This window comes from Typopeltis vanoorti, chromosome 2 (genome assembly GCF_054136105.1).
Source record: "Typopeltis vanoorti isolate ZY-2024b chromosome 2, IOZ_Tvanoo_1.0, whole genome shotgun sequence".
Classification (NCBI taxonomy): domain Eukaryota; kingdom Metazoa; phylum Arthropoda; class Arachnida; order Uropygi; family Thelyphonidae; genus Typopeltis; species Typopeltis vanoorti.
The window spans coordinates 147532046-147554555 of record NC_143550.1 but is presented as its reverse complement, the minus strand read 5'-3'; the positions used below and the strand labels follow the sequence as shown (position 1 = coordinate 147554555).

The 22510-nt window shown below is 37.0% G+C and overlaps 1 protein-coding gene and 1 long non-coding RNA gene across 2 annotated transcripts in view; one reads left to right on the top strand and one right to left on the bottom strand.

Annotated features, from left to right (window-relative positions):
- LOC150109515 (DNA repair protein RAD51 homolog 4-like) overlaps window positions 1-22510 on the top strand; it is a 120302-nt gene that overhangs the window by 94477 nt on the left and 3315 nt on the right. The window contains exon 7 of the mRNA XM_090413397.1: window positions 12451-12630. Coding sequence (XP_090269523.1) covers window positions 12451-12630 — 180 coding nt within the window. The remainder of the gene's footprint in view (window positions 1-12450; window positions 12631-22510) is intronic.
- LOC150109514 (uncharacterized) overlaps window positions 15583-22510 on the bottom strand; it is a 74833-nt gene continuing 67905 nt past the window's right edge. The window contains exon 3 of the long non-coding RNA XR_016550411.1: window positions 15583-15959. This is a non-coding gene — a long non-coding RNA (uncharacterized LOC150109514). The remainder of the gene's footprint in view (window positions 15960-22510) is intronic.

Below are 22510 nucleotides of genomic sequence, written 5' to 3'. Positions count from 1 at the left end.
CTAATCAATCCACCTAGACCTTGGTCTTCCTCTGAATCTTTTTCCTGCCATCTTGGCATCAAACACCTGTTTTGCTTACCTTCCTCATCCATTCTGTTTAAGTGGCTATACCACTTTAGATTAGCTCCGATCGCACATTCTTGATTACTAACAATGTCAAGTTTCTTTCTAATATCTTCATTTTTAATATGATTTTGCCATTGATGCCATCTATTCACTCCCCTAATTTTTCTCAGCACTCTCATATCTGTGGTCTCTAATCTTTAATCCAGTGCTTTATTTCTAACTCAACTTTCAAATCCATAACTTAAAACTGGTTTGGACAGTATATTGCTAGTTGGGTGTTTGATTAATCTCTCTCTTTTCTTATTCTGTATAAATTTATTCAACTAGCTCTCCCACCATACCAGCTTTGCTTATTCTGTTGTGTATTTCCAGATTTAACTTGCCATCTTAACTAAAAACTATGCCTAAAGAGCTGAAATATTGTACTTGTTCTCTACCTCTCCACAACGAATGCATCTGACGTTTTCTATGTTCCTGCCTATTTTCATAGTTTTGGTCTTCTAATTGGTGTTCATGTTAAATTTGTTACAGCTGTGATTCAATTTAATTAGAAAATCTTGGAGACTTGCAGTAGTTGCATTTAGGAGTGCAACATAAAGCAAAGAGCTAAGTTTGATATCTCGAATTCTGACATCAGGTTTAATGTCATTTTCTTTCATTATGTGATCCATATAGAATAAGAGTGAAGATAACGTGCGTCTTTGCACCTGATTTTACATCAAACCATCTTCTCGTATTCCCTTCAGTCCTAACTTCTGACTTACAATTTAAATATTGCCCTATATAATGCTGTATTTACCCATATAACTGTTGTGTTTTGAAAAGGTTTTCCCTAGGAACCTTGTAATATGCCTTTTCCAGATCAGATTCTTATCCTATTTCAATGATTTCTCAACTCTTTGTCAAAGTGAAAATCTGATCCCGACAACCTCTATTTGGCCTGAATCCACGTTATTCTTCTCCCAGTTTTTCTTCTGCAATTTTTCTCAGCCTCTTTTCAAGTATGCTCGCATAAATCTTATTTGGAGCCCTAAGTACAGAAATTACTCTGTAATTCTCATATTCAGCATTATTTCCTTTTGGAATTTGACCTTCTGACCAGGACCTCTATATTATGCAGTGTAGCCACTGCAAAACTTTTATAACTCCATATTTGAGCATTTCTGGTTGAATATCTATACTGTTTGCTTCTCTTGAAAATTTTCTACTGTTCTGTCTCATTGCTTGCTTCATTTAACAGTCTTTCAAAGTAATTACTCCAGACATCCAGGATATCCTTATCTTTGGTTTTCATATCACCTTTATAATTTTTGATTCCTTTTAGAATATAATGTAGTACTATGATAGTATCCTGTACATCTCCGTTTCTAAGCTTTTTTCACTTTCCTTCAGAACATTTTGCCGCCTTCTATATTTTGACCACAGTCTTCCCATGACTTGTTTAGCTATTTATACACGTAGTTTAGCTGTCTTATTTCTTTGTATTCTTTTAGATCATCTGTTGACTTATTTGCTTTTCCAGGCCTGCTTCTTTAACTTCTTTTGTCCATCATGGTGTTCTCATTTGTCTATCCTTGCAGACAACTTCATGAAATGCTTCCCTAGCTGAATCAGTCGGCTTTTATTCAGAGTTTGCCACAGATCTTCCAGGGTTTCGTTCTTGTTTTTAACTTTTCATTCTTTCTTCAATAATGTTTGCATATCTGAATACTGTTCTTTTCAGTATGATATTCAGTTTTATCCTGCTTAAAACTAAGTAATGTCACTTCCAATTGCAAATGCTCTGTACTCTCTTTTATCCTGAACCAACATTAAAATATCACTATCAACAATAATATAGACAATGAGGCTTTTCTTATTTCTTGTGTCTTCTCTCCATATGAACTTGTGCATTTATTTATGTTGTTGGAACATGGTGATAGTAATGACAAGTCCATGTCCTGAACAAAAATACAGCAGATACTTAGCATTATTATTAGTCTTGCTCTTTCCTCCAAATTTTTCCGAAACATTTCTATATGTCTGGTGGGGGGGGGGGGTCACTTCCTACTCTGCTGTTTAAATCTCCAACAAGTGCCAGTTTTTTTTTCATTTTCTTTATGTCAGCTGCTCTAGTGACAAAAAAATTCCTCCCCTTCTTCCTTAGGAGAACCTTCTGTGGGACCATAGGCACAAATAAGTTTCATTGTCCATTTCCTCATTTTGAAGTTTGCTTACACAACTCTGCTTGAAACTGTCTTCCAATCTTTCAAAGTAATTTGTTGCATTTTCATCATGTTTGGTGTTGAATACTATTGCTACTTCTTCCTTTCCTTGAGTGCTATTGCCCAAATATAACATCCTATACTTATTATTTAGTAAGATCTTGTCTGTTATTGTTGTTGATTTCTTTTGTTTCTGTGATGCCAATTATGTCCATGTGGTACTTTTCTAGTTCTTCTGTAAGCTCAATTTGCTTTCCATTAATACTCCTTATATTGATGGTTCTTTTTTCTGTTCTGATGTCGGATTTGTTGCTGTTCTTCTTCTTCTTATAGATGTTGAGTTTGTTTCCAGTAGCAGATTTTATTATTTCCCATAATTGAACTACTTGTTTTAAAGCAAAAGCGTGATCCTTTGTTGCATTTCTTCTCTCAGTGTGTCTACATAAGAGGTACCTAAAGGTCAAAGCTGGATAACTGGGTGGAGAGCTCCACATAGCATTCTAAGGAATGGGAAGAAACGACAGGGCTTCTGACCCAACATCCAATCATTCTTCTCTTGGTGCACTGTTAGATATCTTCCTGGATACCGCAGGAATGAGGATGGGCTAGCAATTTAGGATTTACCAGACTAAATTATATTCTTACTTGCTTAAAACATAATGCAAAATGATGATGTAGCATGACAGAATTTCATTTAGGCAGGGACATGGCACAGTTAAACAAGACTCCTGATGTTTCCTCATGTAAACGGGGCGAATAGCATTAGTCTGCTAGTGGAACAAATCCCAGCTTAACATCAGGAGAATTTAAGATTATTTTGAAGTTTATTTTTCACTTGGTTAGACTATAATAAATTTAGTTTAATCCTTTATCCAAGTGTAAGCAAACAAAGTTTGCACGTGAAAATATCTTCAGGACTGGGGTAGGGTAGTGAAACACCAGGCAACTCCGTGCAAAGGTGGACCAAGTTCTCATCACTCCTTGTCTCAGTATCTCTCATAATGCAAAGCACATCTCCTTGCAGAAGTGTATACTGCTATGTATTAAGGGAAGGGCCACTACCCAGACCTCAATAAAGGTTGATTTACCCAATTGTGGGAGGTGGGAGGCAGACCCAAACATGGAGATACTAAGGCAGAAGCAATAGGAGAGGTCATGTTTACCTATATGAGTTGCCAACAGGTGTACCACTTTTTTATTTAATTACTCTGGATTTAGAGAAAGATGTTGGAAGTTTATTTTTCACTTGGTTAGACTATAATAAATTTAGTTTAATCATTTATCCAAGTGTAAGCAAACAAAATTTGCACCTGAAAATATCTTCAGGACTGTCGAGGAGTTCCCAATCTCAGACACTTTGTATGTCAGGTCTGCGATTGTGCATTCTCCACTGCAGTTGTCCTTGGCATGCATCGCACCTCGAAACATCCAGCCGAAGCCAATGCTGCAATAAGAACGGAGCGCGTCAAAGCAGGCTGGACTGCCGAAGAAGAAAAGATCCTCGCCGCTCATGACATCGGGTTGACGGCTCGAGGGATAAAGAAAATCAATGAGGCTTTATTTAAGGTGTTCCCAATAAGATCTTTGGATGCTATTAAATGTCATAGATGGAAAGCCAGTTACAAAGCCTTAGTTCAAGAATTGGCAGCCTATCCGCCACAGGTAGGGACAGATAAAAGTGCAGGCCAGAAGGGTAACGAGTGTGGTAAGAAAAGCAAAAAAGGATTACGAAAGAACATTGGCCATGCAGGCTAAAGAGAATCCTAAACAGTTTTTTAGATATGTAGCAAGTAAAAGGAAAAATGTACATGGCAGAATGATTTTAAAGAATGCCGATGGTAGGGAGGTAACTGAATCAGTTGATATAGTTGAGTTACTGAGTGAGCACTTTGCAAGAATATATCATCCAGGTGGTGACATTGCAGAAACGAATAAACCAGTAGATTATACGGGAATTGTGGTGAATGAAGTGGAGGTGAGTAGTCTATTGCATAACCTCAATGTCAATACATCTGTGGGATTGGATGGTATACCAGCTCGTGTTGTACGAGAAGCAGCTAAAGAATTGTCAGTACCCTTGACCATTTTGTTTAATTTGAGTCTCGGGTCTGAGTTAGTCCCGAGGGGGTGGAAAGAGGAGAAAATAGTTCCACTGCATAAAGGTGGTTCCAAGACTGCTGTTGTAAATTACCGACCGATTAGCATATCAGGAATCATTGTCAAGGTCTTAGAGAAATTAGTCAAGAAAAGAATACAGGATTGGATAGATGAAAAGGGGATATTGTATGGGGGACAACATGGTTTTGTGAAGGGTAGATCATGCCTCAGTAACTTGCTCACGTTTTATAACACAGTGACGGCTGAACTGGATAAGGGTAATGGCTTTACAGTGATTCTAATGGACCTTGCCAAGGCCTTTGACAGGATACACATGGAACTCTAATCAGTAAACTGGAGCAGATGGGGATGGATATAGGGTTGGTGAGATGGATAGGAGGGTGGTTGATGGAAAGATACCAGAGAGTGGTTTATTCAGGAGTGGAGTCTAAAAAACAGCTTGTGACTAGTGGAGTGCCACAGGGCTCTGTTCTTGGACCACTGCTTTTCAATTTGTTCATCAATGATATGGGAAAGGATTTGAGAGGAAGTGTTCACTTGTTTGCTGATGATGCAAAGTTGGGTAGAGCAATTATGAGTGCACAAGATGTCAAAATTTTACAGGATGATTTGGATAGTTTGGAGGACTGGGCTTAGAAAAAATGGATGTCAATTTAATGTGGCAAAGTATAAGGTTATGCACTTTGGGGTGAAAAGAATAGCAGCAGTATATCGCACTGGTGGAACCATACTCCAGGAGATTGATGAGGCCAGGGATTTGGGAGTGTTGGTGGATAGGGAATTGAAGTTTAGGGGGCACATTGCAAAAGTGACTAAAACAGCTCACCAAATCACTTGGCTTCTGAAAAATACTTTAACATGCAGAGACAAACAAGTTGTTGTTCCTCTGTATCGAGCCTTGATAAGACCCCATCCGGACTACTGTGCCCAGTTATGGGCACCAGGGTTTCTTCTTGATGGGGAGGAAGTGGAGAGGATCCAGAGACGAATGACCAAGATGATAACAGGTCTGTGGAATGAACCTTATGAGAATAGGTTGAAGATTTGTGGGTTGCAGAGATTGGACGATAGGCGAAGGAGTGGTGATATGATTGAGACATTCAAATTACTGAAGGGTTTCTATAAGATTGATCCAGAAGATATTTTTGAAAATATGACTCGTGGTGGGAGGACTAGGGGCCATGAATGGAAGCTGGGCAAGAGCGTGGTTGACAAGGGTGTTAGAGCTAGGTTTTTTACTTGGAGAGTGGTGAATGAGTGGAATAAGCTTCCAGAGTCTGTTGTGGGTGCTACGACTGTGAATGAGTTCAAGGCAAGGTATGATAGATACTGTGTGAATGTCGAATAGTTGTTCTTGACATGATGTTAGAGCCTCCCTCGATGAGTCTGTCGACTCCTTGGAGTTGCCCGGAACAACAACAATAATAATAATAATATCTCCATATCTCCTGTCCCTACCTCTCCATCTTCCAGCCACCATCCTGCTGTTGAAGAAGAGGCTTTGATTCTCAGACTGACATCATCACTAGATGATCCTCCTCTTTCGGAATATAATCATCAAATTCTTAAATCTCTCATCCAGACTCACTTTCTGGGAATGGATATCACAGATCAGTTGAATTACTACCTCCATGCTGAATTCTCCAAACACTTCATGCCTCGTCAACATCAGCCTACATCTCATTCTACAATGACTTTGTCAAATAGGAAGCAGAGGAAGAGGGCCTATGCAGGCCCTCTATAAAAAGAATAGAGGGCAATGTGCCAAAACCATCCTTTACGGTGCTTCCCCTCCACCTCTAGCAGACTTACATAATGATTTTGTTAAATTCTGGATTACAGTCTTTTCTGCTCCACCTCCACACTTCCCATGTCTCCATCCAGGAGATTAAAGCAGCTCTTCCATCCAATTTCTCTGCCTCCGGACCTGATGGCTTTCCTGCATCTAGGCTTCGGAAGGTGCCGTTGAAGATTCTTCAAGACTTCGTGGACATTCTCCTTTCCAATAAAGCAATACCACCATACCTATGTGCTTCAAGAACTATCTTCATTCCGAAGAAAGAAACTTCAAACTGTGCATCAGACTTTAGACCTATTACCATCTCCCCTGTGATACTAGACTCTATCATAAAATCTTAGTTAAAAGACTTCAGCAACATATACAGCATGATTATAGACAGAGAGCTTTTGTCCCTTCGGACGGCTGTGCTGAGAATATATAACTTCTTTCTTCTCTTCTCTCTGATTCCCAACGCCACCTTAAGCCTCTATATATGGCGTCGCTGGACCTCCAAAAGGCCTTTGATAGTGTCTCCATTCCTGCTCTCCTTCAAGCGCTATCTATTGCTGGATGTCCAGAACCCTTTCTTTCCTATGTTATGGAGCTCTTGGGTAGCTCCATCTCCAGGATCACCCTTTGTGAACACTCCAGCACGGAGTGTTCACCTGGGTGATCCTCTATTTCCCCCCTTTTCTTTAACTGCATCATAGATGAGTTTCTTCACTCTCTTCCTAGCCATATAGGCTACTATATATGCTGGACCTCCAAAAGGCCTTTGATAGTGTCTCCATTCCTGCTCTCCTTCAAGCGCTGTCTATTGCTGGATGTCCAGAACCCTTTCTTTCCTATGTTATGGAGCTCTTGGGTAGCTCCATCTCTATCACTACAGGGTCCCGTGCAACTTCTATTCCCACAGTGCAGAGTGTTCACCAGGATGATCCTCTATCTCCCCCCCTTTTCTTTAACTGCATCATAGATGAGTTTCTTCACTCTCTTCCTAGCCATATAGGCTACTGTATGCTAGGAAGAGTCTTTGGATGCCTAGATGACACATTGATATCCAATGTGTCATCTAGGCGCTTCTTACTTTAATGCTATAGCCTTTGCGGATGATCTTATTCTTGTAGCCTCTACTAAGATAGGCTTGCAGGAACTCCTTGACTGGGCAGTTGACTTCTTCTCTATTCGAGGCCTTTCTATTAATGTAGAGAAGTCCTGCTCTTTAGCTCTTGTCCCCTCTGGTCATGAGAAGAAGCTTAAGGTCGAGACTATAGAGTTTTCCCTGCATGGGAGGCCGTTGCATGCTTTGGTCATCCTGGAAGAGTGGAGATACTTCGGTATCATGTTCACCCCAAAGGGAAGGTCTTCTGTCCCTTCTATCCTAGAAGCTGAGATTGCTTCTTTGAGGAAAGCTCCTCTTAAGCCCTAACAAAGACTGTTTCTCCTTTCCCACTATCTCCTACCTCGCTTTTACCACAAGTTGGTGCTTGTTAGGACACATATCTCGGTACTGTCCTGAATGGACACGGCTATGCGTTCATCCATGAGATCATGGCTCTGACTGCCGTCTGATACCCCCAACTGCATATTTCCATGCAAGGGGGGTGGGCTCGGGGTTCCAGCACTTAGATGGCTGATCCCACGCCTGCGGCTGTCAAGAATCGTGAAGTTAGAACTATCTTCTTCCCCTATCTGCAGAGAGGCTTTCTATAGCCCATTAATACAAGAAGACTTTAGGCGGGCTAAAGGCTGGTCCCATTATCAGGTACCTTAATTGAGTCAGCACCCGCAGAACACAAGAGGTGGGCATCTCTGTTGCACTGTTCTGTAGATGGTGCTCCTTTAAAAGAGTCATATCTGGTGCCTCCCCAGCATGATTGGGTAAGGGATGGCACCAGACTTCTCCCTGGGTTCGAGTATATTGACCTTATCAGGACTACGATCAGTGCCCTGCCTACTCGAGCCCGCACAGCTCGATGGGGTAGTGACGACTCAAACTGTAGGGCTGGCTGCCACTACATTGAGACATTGTCTCATATAGCCCAGTGTTGCTTCCGCACCCATGGGGTCCGCGTGTGGAGGCATGACGCTGTGGTCTCCATTCTAAACAACCACTTTAAGAACAAAGGTTGGGTGACCGCGGCAGAACCACATTATAGGACCTCCGCAGGTTTGCGTAAGCCAGACTTAGTGATTAAAAGAGATGGTGACATTTGGGTAGTTGATGCCCAGGTGGTGGGAACAGGGCACCCACTAGCCTATAGCCATAATAATAAAGTGAACTACTATAAAAATAACCAAGATCTAGTTAGTAAGGTATGGGGCAACTCCGAGGTTTACCAGTGCCACCATCTCTTTACATGGCGTATGGAGCGCAGATAGTTATAAGGACTTAAAACAGCTTGGGCTTATGCAGAAGGATATAAAAGTTCTTTCCTTGAGGGCCCTACAGGGCACATAGATATTGACTACAATGATAACTAGAACAGGCATAGGGTAAAACACTTATAAAGGCTTAGGCCTATATCAAGTTTGGACGTGATGTAAGGGTAGTACTGCTCATAACAGTACAAAGATTAATAAAAAATAAATAAATAACTAGTGGTGTATGTACCACAAGGATCAGTCCTTTGTTCACTGTTATTCAATCTCTACATTAATGATATCGGGAAGGAGTTAACAGTCTCATATACAGCTGTTTAGAGATGATGCAAAGATAGGTATCGTAATCAGAAATGCTGCTAATATGCAGCACTTGCAGAAGGATTTGAACAGGCTGAAATTGTGGACATGTGAAAATGGCTGTCATTTCAATGTTAATAAATGTAAAATCATTCACTTTGGAATGATTAGATATCCAATGTCGTATTATATTGGTAGGATTATGCTAGAAGTTGATGAGGCTAGGGATCTTGGAGTTTTAGTAGACAGGAAGTTGAAGTTCAAGGGTCATATAGCAAAAATTGTACAACTCAAAGAATAATTGCAATGCTGAAATGAACTTTTACATGTAAAGATAAGGATGTCATTTTGTTTCTTTACAAGGCCTTAATTAGATCTCACTTGGACTATTGTGCACAGATCTGGCATCCTGATCATTGCATTTCTGATACAGTATAGAGAGTTCAAAGGAGAGTGTTAAAAATGATGTCAGGATTGTGGAATACTGATTATGAAGACAGATTGAGAATTTGTAGACTGCTGGCACTAGCAAACAGGAAAAAGAGGGGAGGGGGTGATATGATTGAGACTTACAAACTTCTAAAAGGGTCATACAGGATTTCATTTGATGGAATTTTTCATTTTATGGAGGGGTGGAGAAAGGACAAGAGGGCATTCTTGAAAGCTGAGAATAAATGCTGCTAAGACGGGGGTGAGGGCTACATTTTTCTCTCATAAGGTGGTGTGTGATTGGAATGGATTCCCATTGGATGTTGTGTGTGAAAGCAATGTGAATGAATTCAAGAATAAGTATAGCTGTTGCATGTAGTTTGTGGCCTCTCTCAATGAGTCCTTGACTCCCGGAGGTCTCTCTTAATAATAATAACATATTAAAAATGAGAATATTAGCTAAGAACTTGACATTGTTAGCATTCAGGTCAAACTACTCTAGATTAGTCTGCTAATCTCAGGTGGTATAGTCACTTAAACAGAATAGTCGAGGAAAGATTAGCAAACAAGTGTTCTTTGCCAGGATGGCAGGAAAAAGATCCAAAAGATGAAAGGTGGATAATGTTGTAAGAAACGCCTTAGAAGAAAGAAATATATGATAATATTGTGGTCTTGGCAGATAATAGATTAATTTGGAGGAAAATTATCGATAGGAAGTTTAGTAATGATGTAACTTTTTTCATGTTAGTACTATCATGGTAGTACTGATACCTATAGTAAACTATAGTAAAATCCCTCTACAATTCTCACATTGTAGATAAACTGTATTGTATATAAATCCTCTTTTATATATAAATATATATACAGTATATACCGAATACGTTCATTATAAATTGATACTGTGGACTATTCTAATCATCTAAAATTCAACTTTCTGGATTATGTTGTGCAACCATTGCAAGACTTTTATACCTCCATGTGCACAGTGTTCAGGATGCATCTCCATGCCCTGTACACTCTTTAGGGTATATATCAAGAATTTGATGATTATAATATAAAAGGTTTGGCCACAGCATCGAATATTTTTAATACTATATGTTTTTAATTAAATTTGCTAAATTTATTACTTTAACTATATTTTACTTGACAAGAAATTATATTCTTGTTTTATTCCTTTACCTCAGTGTAAGTAAAGAAGACTTTGCATGTTGCTTATCTTCACAACTAATCTACTTGTATGTGATGGCTGTTGACTTTGCAACAGGTTCTTTAGTATGATGTGTTTTGCATTATTGGACACTGAAGCAATTGAAATCAACAGCTTATGCATACAAGTGGATTACTTATGAAGATGCTCACCATTAGATTATCAGTGTAAACAAACAAGGTTTGTTTACATTGATAATCTAATAATGCAAAACACAATTACATTTATGGGAAGAGTAACCTGATTATCCCATAATGCAACTGATATCGGGTCACAACCTCCATATACAAGTAGATGAGCTGCAAAGATACTTTATGCAAACTTTGTGAGCATATGCTTGGGTAAAAGATTAAAACAAGAATATAATTTCTTGTTTAACCGGGCGACGCCCCAGCCGGCATGAAATTTTGTCATGTTGTACCATCATTTTTTATTTTGGTTTAACCAATAAGAATACAATTTAGTCGGCTAAATCCCAAATTGCCAGCCCATCCTCGTTCGTTCAGTATCAAAGTAGATACCCAACAGGGTGCACCACGAGAAGGTGAGGATTGGACATTAGGTCAGAAGCCCTGGTCGGTCCTCTGCATTCCTTTAAAGGCTATGTGGAGGTCTCTCAGTTATACAGCTTAATGTCAACTGTGTTGTGAATGGAGAACCTGTGGAACAAGTAAAACATTTCAGCTACTTAGGCACGATTTTTACTGAAGATGGTAAATTAAATATAGAAATAGACAACAGAATCAGCAAAGCTGGTATGGTGGGAAGTCAATTGAATAAATTCATATGGAATAAGAGAGAAATTAGTCGGAACACTAAATTAGCTGTATACAAGACAGTGTTCAAACCAGTTTTAACTTATGGATCTGAGAGCTGGGTCAGAAGTAAAACACTTGACCAAAGACTAGAGACCGCAGATATGAGAGTCCTGAGAAAGATTAGAGGCGTGAACAGATGGCATCAATGGCAATATCATATTAAAAATGAAGATATTAGGAAAGAACTTGATACTGTCAGCATCCAGGAATGCGTTAGCAGAGCTAATCTCAGGTGGTATGGTCACTTAAATAGAATGGGAGAGGAAAGATTAGCAAAACAAGTGTTCTCTGCCAGGTTGGCAGGAAAACGACCCAGAGGAAGACCAAGATATAGGTGGATTGATACGGTACAAAGTGCCTTAGACGATAGAAATATAAGATCTGATAACGTTGGAGTCTTGACAAGTAACAGAGTGATTTGGAGGAAAATTGTAGATAGGAAGTTAGTAATGATGTAATTTTTTCATGTAGTACTGTCATATTCTGTACACCCTTTAAGGGTACATGGCAGGAATTTGATGATGATGATATAATTTCTTGTGAAGTATGATATACTTTAAGTGAAAACACTTTCTTGTTAATTTTGTGTTTTGGATCTGTTGATTTATGATTTAAAACTAATTAGCTTATTAGCTCCCTTTCTTTAAATGTCATAACTTTTGTTTTATTAGAAGATATTCTTTCACCATATTTAATTACAGCATAGGTAAAGTTGTAAAGTGCTAATTGTAGTTCATCTTCTGTAATTGTAATTAACATTTGATCATCTGCACCAAATTACATATTTAGTCATATTTAGATTAATTCATATACACATATTTAGTCAGTAAGTTACACTTTGTCATTCTTTTAATATTTCATTATGATATGTTTGCTGTATTTATAGAAATAATTATCCTTTTTTAAAAAATAGAAACCATTATACAATTTTATATATATATATATATATATATATATATATATATATATATATATATATATATATATATATGTATATATGTATATATATGTATATAATTGTAGATTGGAAGTTAGTAATGATGTAAGTTTTTCATGTAGTACTATCATAATATCCTGTACATCCCTTGATGGTACATGTCTGGAATTTGATGATGATGATGATGATATATATAATTTTTATTTTAGGTAAGTAATCATACTGTTAAAGGTGAAAATTCCAGATATAAGCCTGCTCTTGGTAATTTCTGGAGTCATGTCCCTTCTGTCATTCTTCAGATTGATAAAAAGGATGAAATTATTCCATCTACTTGTATATTAGGTTCTTCTACATGTCGAGAAATTACTTTAACAAAGAGTTGCAGAAAGGTAATTTTCTTGTATTATAGTGCAATTTGATTTTGATTTCATTTCTGCTTATAAATGAATAAATTGTCAGTACCCTGTAGTGCATTAGTATTGTGGTTGGACTGAGTGTTACATCATCTAGGAACTCTGCTTCTAAAGAACAAACATGGACTTCAGCTTTTCAGCAAGCAGACTTGCAGTCAGGTGAAGAACATCTGTCTGTTTGTGATTTTGCCTGTAAAATATGTTACTTTATATTTGAGATCAAGAAATAAATTTGAAACATCTGATATATTATAACTTTTTTGCTAGCCTGGTTAGCTCTCTTGGTTAGAGAGCAGGTGCACACTTGGTTAGTGCACCTGCTCTCTAACCAAGTGTTAGACTACCATTCCTCTTATCGTAGACCTGATGTGGCTTGAAAAGTACCATATTTGGTCTCTAGAGCAGGATTTCCTGATTATGTAAAAATTAAAAATACAAAAAATATATAAAATCAATAAAAATATTAAAAAAACTATCCATAGTCCATCGAAATGTACTATACATTTACAAATAAATCTTCTGTGGGTAGGAGCCATATATACATTGCTTGGAAAGAAGTCAATGGATACCATAGTTATGAGTAACAAACAGCCATGGTGCCCACCTTAATGTAGGACCTCATTTCACTGTGATGACTGCAGCAATTCAATGGGGCATACTTTCCACCAGCATATGATAGCGATCAATGGGAATTTTGGACCATTCTTCCTGTAGGCATATAATGAGGTCCTGGACTATTGTGCAGAGGATGTCCCTTGACCTCACCCGACACTCCAATTAATCACACAGATGTTCAATAAGGTTGAGATCAGGGCTCTGTGGAGACCAGTGAAGTGTGGTGACATTCATGTCCACAAACCATGCATTTACAGCAGCAGCCTTATGACATGGTGCATTGTCTTGCTGAAATAGACAATGGTCAGTTCTGTAGAAACACTACAAAGTAGGAAGATTGCATTATCCAGAATATTAGATACCTCTCAGAGTTCAATGTTCATGGCACCACAAACAGGTCCATGGCTAAACCAGGAAAAACGGGACCATATCATCCCACTGCCACCTCCAAATTTCATAGTTGGGCTTATGCTGGTAAGAGACATTCACCAGGCATCTGCCACACCCACACCCATTCGTCTGCTTGATAGAGGGTGTAGTGTGATTCGTTGCTGCATAACACAGCTTTCCAAACTTCCGCATCCCACTCTTTGCACTCCCGAAGATGATGATGCATGTTGGTTCAGGTAATGTGGGACTTGCATGTTGTGGTCCTATCATGAAAACTCATGCTGGGAGCCTTGGTTCTGAATGCTTTTGTGCAGATTCATATTCTAGTCAATGCCCAGAACTTCACCTTCAATGCATTGGCTGACAAATGGTAGTTTATACATATTATCCTTCCCAGCACTCTCCTGTTATGTTCAGTGAGTGTGATAGGCCATCCACTGTGTATAATACTTGCAGTTGACTCCCTGTGCTTCTATCTTAGGTATTATTTGGGCCCAACCTGGGTTGGGACCAATTTGTCAACAATTTGCCAAACAGATAAGCCTGCAACATGGCATCATATCACGAATCTTTTTCAAACTCCGTCAGTTCCCTTCTCACAGCCATTTCACTTGGATATAGTTGCACTGACTTGGGAGCATCACATTCTTCCCATTTATACTGGCTACAAACACATGACTCATTACATGGCATGATGCACCTTGCAAATGGAGGAGGTTCTGCTAACTTCTTTCCAAGCAGTGTGTGTACGGCGTTGTCCTGGTTTTCTTTTTCCTAATGATTTATAATTTAAGGCTTGTTTTGGTAATCTTTCTGTTTTCATTATTTCAATGTGTTCCATCCATTCGTGTTTATATTTTTTAATTTTTTCTATTACGGATTCCTGGTTTAATTCTTTCATAATTTCTTCGTTTCTTTTGTAATTGAATAGAGTATACTTTGCAGTTTTTCTCATAAGCTTCCTTTCATCTGTTATTAATCTTTGCTTGTCTTTTTGTTTTATTGTCCAGATTTCACTTCCATACAATATAACTGGTAGGGCCAATGTATTGTATACTTTTTAGTCTGGTTTGTTTTTGTACTAGGTTTAGTTTAAATATAGAGTTAATTACACCTGTTATTTTTAAATATTCTGCAGTTTTTAGGTTTATATCTTTTTCATTTTCATATGTAATCATACATCCTAGGTAGTTAAATGAATTCACCTGTTCTTTAAAGGCCATCATTTTTGATTTTTCTGTTGATATTATCATCAAGTCATCTTCAGAATTTTTAATTATTATTTGGTCATCGGCAAAAATGAGAGTCTTTAAATTCACACTAGGAGAAAGTTTAATACCTTGATGGAAATTTTTATTCCATTTTATTATTATTTCATTTAGATAAATATTAAGAAGAGTTGCTGAAAGGTGACATCACCATCAGACTCCTTGGTTTATCTCTGTCTTATATGATGGAGGTGGGGGGGGGGGTCTGCTAACTTCTTTCCAAGCAGTGTGTGTGTGTGTATATATATATTTATTTTTATTATTTTTGAAGACTATAAGCCAAGAGATAAAAAATAGAAACAGTGCTTTAATTAAGTAAACTGCACAGCTATTTTCATCTTAGAAGACTTCTTCGGGTGCATAACATGAGGAAACTACCAACAAACATTGTGGGAAAAAAAAAATTATACACCTAAACCTCTTTTTATGCGAATTTTTTTTATGCAAATTGGGATATCAAAAAAAAATTTTTTTATGTTATTTTTATTCACTTTTACACGACCAACCTAAAGTCTAAGTTAGGAAAAAATCCATAATTCAAGAAAATTCTGAGAATTTTGTAGAATTGCATCCTTGTTTCACTTAAGAAAATTCTAGAAAATTCTGAGAATTTTGTAGAATTGCATTCTCGTTTCAATTAAGAAAATTCTAAATTCTCACGAATTTCATTTATTGGGAATTCCCCGAATTACATAACTGACTGTGCATAAAAAAGCAGTTCTTAGCAGTTTGAATTTGGTGTTTGAGTAGACAACACAGTTACTGCATTTTTTGCATTTGCATTTTTTAAGTTAAATCAAATTAATAATTTTGCCAAGAAATAAAAAATTGTAAGCTATATGTAATTTTCAAACTTTCATTTCATTAACTGAAGATTGATCCAGCCCTCACATGATGTTGCCGATAACCAAAAAAAAAAAAGGAAAGCCATTTCCTTGGATATAAAAATTCAAATTTTAGATCGTCTTCAAACTGGGGAAGGTGCGACGGCTGTGGGTAAGCATTTTAGAGTCCGTGAATCAACTGTCAGATCTATAAAGAAAAATGAAGAGGCTATTAGAAAAGCAGTATGTTCTGGTACAAAATTGAGTGTGAAATTATCATCATACACAAGAGATGTTCTAGAAAAGACCGAAAAAGCTTTAGTGATGTGGATAGAAGATAATGTACAAAAAAGAATGCCAGTTAATGGAAATTCCATCAAGCAATCAGCATTAAGATTTTATGAATTTACAGATTAAAAAACTGCAGCCAGATACTTCATCTCAATCGAGGAAAAAATATGAATCTCATGCAAGCAATGGTTGGCTGGCTAAATTTATTAAAAGACATGCTCTTCATAATATAAAAATTAAAGGTGAAACGGCTTCTGCTGGTGAAACAGCTGCTAAAGCATTTCCATAAAAACTTGCTAAAATAATTGAAGATGGAGGTGACACTCATGAACAAGTTTGGAATATGGATGAAACTGGCCTTTTCTGGAAAAAAATGCCAAACAGAACTTACGTATCAAAAATGCAAAAAACTATTGGTAGGTTCAAAGCAGCAAAGGATCGTATAACACTCCTATTTTGTTCAAACGCCTTAGGAGATCGGATGTTAAAACCACTGCTCATAAATCGATCATTAAGACCACGGCCAATGAAAGGCGTAGATTTTCAAAAATTGCCGGTTCATTGGATGGCTAACAAAAAAGCTTGGGTGACCAATTGATATTTTCATTGAGTGGTTCCACAAACATTTTGTGCCAGAAGTTAGACGCTATTTGAATGACAAAGGTCTCGAATTTTAAGTGCTTTCGATTCTTGATAATGCTCCTGGTCATCCTGCCATGGAAAACCCAAATGTGGAATTTTTTTTTCTGCCGCCCAATACCACATCATTGCTACAACCTCTAGATCAGGGTATAATTGCGACTTTTAAAACATGTTATGTCAGATGAACATTTCAGTACATTTTGAACAAGCTAAATGATGATAAAACACTGTTAGTTATGGATGTGTGGAAAAAATTTTCAATTACGGATTGTATTAATCAGGTTCGATTATTGTTATCTGAATTGAGACCAGAAACTATGAATGCATGCTGGAAAGCTATTTGGCCCACATGTGTTAAAGAGAATGCTCCTGTTTTCTTCAATCATACTGCAGAATTCCCCAATAAAATAAGTTTGGCATGTGAAATTGGCAGAGAAGGATTCGATGATCTTACATCGGCAGATATCGAAGAATTGTTGATTGATAAACCTCTTAGCGAAGACGAAATAGTGGAGATTGTTTCTGAGACTCCTGAAAGTAAAGAAGTTAATGATAATGATCAAGATAATCCTACTTTTACTGCTGATATAATTAAAGAAGGTCTTAAACTGACCAGTAATTTAGGCAATTATTTTGTCCGACATGATCCAAATGAAGAACGTGCTAGGAAGTTTTCACGTGAGCTTAAGTTGTTAATGTCTTCATACAGAGAATTATATCGCGACTTATCTAAAGCATCAACACAGTGATTAATAACTGAGTTCATGCCTAAAACTACTGAAACAACCAGTGGTACTTTTGTTCAAGACATGACAAGAAGAATTCCACAAGTTGAGGCAGAAGTCGATGACGATAATAACATATCTAGTAGTAGTTCTAGTGATATTATAGTCTCACGAAAACGAAAGCTTTCACATTTATTGTCAGAAACTGATAGCGAATAACATAATTTTTTTATAGAATCCTTAGCAAACAACTGAAATGAATATGTTTTTTTTTAAAGTTATTAAAATTCATTATATGTATGTGTGTTCTCCATGAAATGTAAATAAAAATCTTATGATCCTAACGAATTTAATGTTTGTTTTTTTTCATTATTTTGATTATATTTCAGGTTTGGAACCAATCTTTGCTTTTTCTATGGAGTCAGTAGTTCTTTTTACGTGAATTCTATTTACGCGTAATTTTTAAGAACATATCTATCGCGTAAAAAGAGGTTTAGGTGTACATTAAAGCATTAATGTATTAACATTTGAATCTGTTCTATGTATCTTTTCATGATTGGGTGTGTGCATGCGTTCAAGGTCTTGTGAACGCCAAAGTTGGATAGCAGCACAATGACAGTCTGAGAGATTATAGCTGAGGTTAGTGTTGAGATATACTGAATTGAGGACGATTTCTTTAGATTCTTCAATTCAGGACATAGTTCGACAGAGCACTTAACTCTGGTTCTGCCATATGTGATGTCTCTTTTATGTTCCTCTAGACGTAATTCAATGGATGTTTCTGTCTGGGCAAAATAATGCATGTTGCAGTTGTACCAAATATGGTAAAAGCCCCAATATTTCAGGTTGTTATGTTTTTGTTTGGGCATACTGAGCAAGGAATGGAGTTTAAGTAGAGGAGTGAAAGAAGTCCGAATGTTATATTTTTTAAGAACTTTGGCTAATTTTTGTGAAACGTAACTGATATATGGTAGGGATATGTAGCCTTTTTCACTATTTCTATCTTCAGTATGGCAAGGAGGTGGTTTATTAACTGTTTGTTTTGAATAACCATTTTGCTGAAAGGTTGTAAGAAGAAATTGAAGTTCTTTGTTAATGTCTTCTTCACAGAGGAGGGAGAAAGCACGTTTGCCTAGCATAGAAGTAATGCCAGGTTTTTGAGATGAATAGTGATGGGACTGTGCATGGAGATATCTATTGGTGTGAGTTGGTTCCCTGTAAATAGAGATTTTTAATTTCTCAGATACACGAGCGAGTTTGACATCCAGGAACGGAAAAAAGAGCCATCAATCTCTAATTCTGCAGTAAAATTGGATTTTTGGGTGTTAAAGATGGTCTAGGAAATTCTTTAAAGACTCAGGTCCATGACTCCATTAGGAAGATATAATTGATATATCTTTTCCACAATCTTCGTTTTAATGGGAATGAAGAGAGCTTTTTTTTCAAAAGATTCCAAATATAAATTTGCCAGTATGGGCGATAAAGGATTACCCATGGCTAAACCAAAGTTTTGTTTGTAAATAGTGTCTTTAAACTGGAAATAACCAGAATTAACACAATGGGTTAATAAAGACATTACTTTTTTTTTTTTGATATTTTTTTGATATTATTTTTAACAGTAAGAGCTCTTCTTCTGTAGACACATTCATGCAGAGGGAAATGACATCAAAACTGGCCATAATTTCTTCTTTTTGAATATGTAGATTTTTTGACACTCGGAGAGGGAGGTCGAGCCGAATAAGTATTTTAGGGATTTCACTAAATACTTTGAGAGTTTATAAGTAGGCGAATCAATGTCTTCCACAATTGGTTTCAGTGGAGTATTTTCTTTGTGAATTTTTGGTAATCCATATAATCGAGGGATTAAAAGATGAAGTGAACAAAGAGACAATTGAATATTTCTAGAAAACTCTGTAGTTATTCTTAGAAGGTTGTAGAAGATTATCTCTTGGCTTATAGTCATTTAATCTATTTCAAAAAATATGTCTCTTAGCCAAGTAAATCAGTTATATCATATATAAAACTTTCAGTTAGCCAAACTTGACTGATAAATCATGTTTTGATGACAGACACTATTTATGTATCACAGTTATTATTACTAGCAAACCTACCCATAATATGATTAGGGTGGAGGGGACTGCTCAAATTTTTTATTTTATTCCAGCTTGCATATCATGTTTATCTTTTTATAGCAAACAAAATTCAATATAATGTTGTCAATATGAAACTAATGCACCATGGATTTATTTATTCACTGCCTTCATCCGGTTTTTATTTGTAACTTCTTCCAAACTGCTTACAACAGTTAGTATCAGTCCGATTTTGTTGCTACACTACAAAGTTATATTATTATTCGGACTCTGTACTTTCAAAACTCACTGTGATTCATGATTTTGTTAATACTTCAAGTTTGCACATGAAGATACTTCATGTGCAAACTTGGTTTGCTTTAAGCCAATAAGAATACAATTTGGGCAGCCCATCCTCATTCGTTCAGTATACAGGCAGATTCCAATGGGATGCACTAGAAGGTGAGGACTGGACATTAGATTAGTACCCCTGCCTGGTTCTCCTCATTCCTCTCAGTTATACAGCTTTGACCCTTTAGCACTCTTTAAGCACTTTGACCCTTAAGTACTGTGTATTATTCTATATAATATTCTATTTATTCCTTGTAATTTTGAACATCTGCACTCTTGACACCTTTTTGCATACTTTTTTTACCAATCTACAAAAGTTAAATACAAATTCCTGTTACATTCCCCCAATTTGGTCTGAAAAAAAAGCGATGACAAAGGGCCATTCCCTTGACTACTTTCTCCAAGACCTTGACAACGACTCCGGATATGCTGATCAGTCGGTAATTTGCAATAGTAGTCTTGGATCCTCCTTTATGCAGTGGAACTATTTTCCCCTCTTTCCACCCAATTGCTGTAATATCCTGTAATGCAAAGCACTTATCCTTTCAAGTGTGTATAATGCTATGCATTATGAGAACTCAGTAAAGGTCTAAATTGGTCTGGGTAGTGGCCCTTCCCATAATGCATAGCATTATACACACACAAAAGGATGTGTGATTTGCATTGTGGGATATTAAGGCAATTAATGTGACGTCATTAGCCTCCATATATAAGTACCCTAGTTGTGAAGATACTTCATGTGCAAACTTGGTTTGCTTTAAGCCAATAAGAATACAATTTGGGCAGCCCATCCTCATTCGTTCAGTATACAGGCAGATTCCAATGGGATGCACTAGAAGGTGAGGACTGGACATTAGAATAGTACCCCTGCCTGGTTCTCCTCATTCCTCTCAGTTATACAGCTTTGACCCTTTAGCACTCTTTAAGCTTTGACCCTTAAGTACTGTGTATTATTCTATATAATATTCTATTTATTCCTTGTAATTTTGAACATCTGCACTCTTGACACCTTTTTGCATACTTTTTTACCAATCTACAAAAGTTAAATACAAATTCCTGTTACATTCCCCCAATTTGGTCTGAAAAAAAAGCGATGACAAAGGGCTATCCCTGGAAGCTGCGAAAGGAAGCCGTGAGCAAGATGGTGAGGAGTGGTTTCTTTGCGTGGAGGGTGGTTGAACCGTGGAATGCATTGCCTGAGAGAGTGGCTAGAGCAAGAACAGTTAATGAGTTCATGGAGTGGTATGATAAACTTTGTGTTCCTAAGAACGACCTCCCATGATGAGTCTTTTGACTCCATGGAGGCCTGAATAATAATAATAATAATTTCTGAACTGTTTGTTGCGAGAAAAAAAAAAAATGCTGGCTGAAAGCTAGCTTGTTCTTTCATAAGTTTCTCTTTCACAATTTTTCTTAGCATCTTTTTCAAGTATGTTTTGCATATAACATATATGTTATATGCAAAATTTTAAATTCTTATAAATTTTACCTGGAACACTAAGCATGGACATTTCTCTAATTCTCACATTTAGTTTTTTTTCTCACTTTTATAGATGAGCACTATAAGAGCTCTATTTTAATCATTCTGAATTTGGCTGTTTGACCAAACCCTTTCTAATTTGTGTAGTCATGTTTGAGCATTCTGATTGATTATCATCTACTCCAGCTGCTATTTTTCACATTTGAGGTGTCTAATGGCTTTTTCTACTTCTAGTATTGATATGTTTTCTAGATTGCATTCTGCTTAAATAGTTTCTTGACACTGCTTGTTTCATTCAGCAATCTTTCAAAGTAATCATTCCAGATATAAAAATAAATAAATATATCCTATAATGTCTTTTGTTCCCAATGGGAATACATAAAGCTCTTTTACCCCTCACTATGTCTTTGAAGAAAAGTTGGCAGCCAGTGTGCACGCTTACCCGTCACTATGGCCCACTATCATTGATTTCATAGTTATCAGCAAAGAGACAACTGCTGCCGTCGTTTGGTCTCTAACAATATATTATTATCTGAATTATGTATTCTACATGGGTTTATTGTGCTGCTGGATTAAATACCCGAGTTTCTGTGAGGAAAATTCTATATAATGCAGATGCAATGAGATTTTTCAACTAAAGTGCCCATTTGCTAAAAATTATCAACCTGGTGTATGCAATATCAAGCTTACTGCCACCTCTTCACTGAAAGAAGAAACTCAGGTGTGTGAAGAGGAGTTGCTAGAACTGTTGCACAAACAGAATAAGAATTCAGCAGTAGAAACTGATGGGATATCAGCAAGGATGCTAAAAGAGAGTTCAGCTGAACTGGCTGTTCCTGACCAAGCTACATAATTTGAGTCTCATGGAAAATTCCACAGAATGGAAAGAATGTATGAATAGCATAAGTTTACTAAGGAAAGGTCATGTTGAGCAACTTGCTTGCATTTGATAATGGGAGTGTCTGCAAGATTGTAGCCACCACTTCAATGTTGTTATCAATATCCAACCAACTTTCAAATTCTTCTTTTGACATACCGTCTGTTTTTTTTTTCTTTTTATTCTTTTCTTTTTAGAAAATTTCATTTCTAAGATATTCAAATTCTTCTGAAGAAGGAGTTTCAGAGTTTGTCTTAAAAAATCCACCTTTTTGGAAGCAGTTTTCAATAGTCTTCTCTGAGACTTGCTTATATGACATTGCTA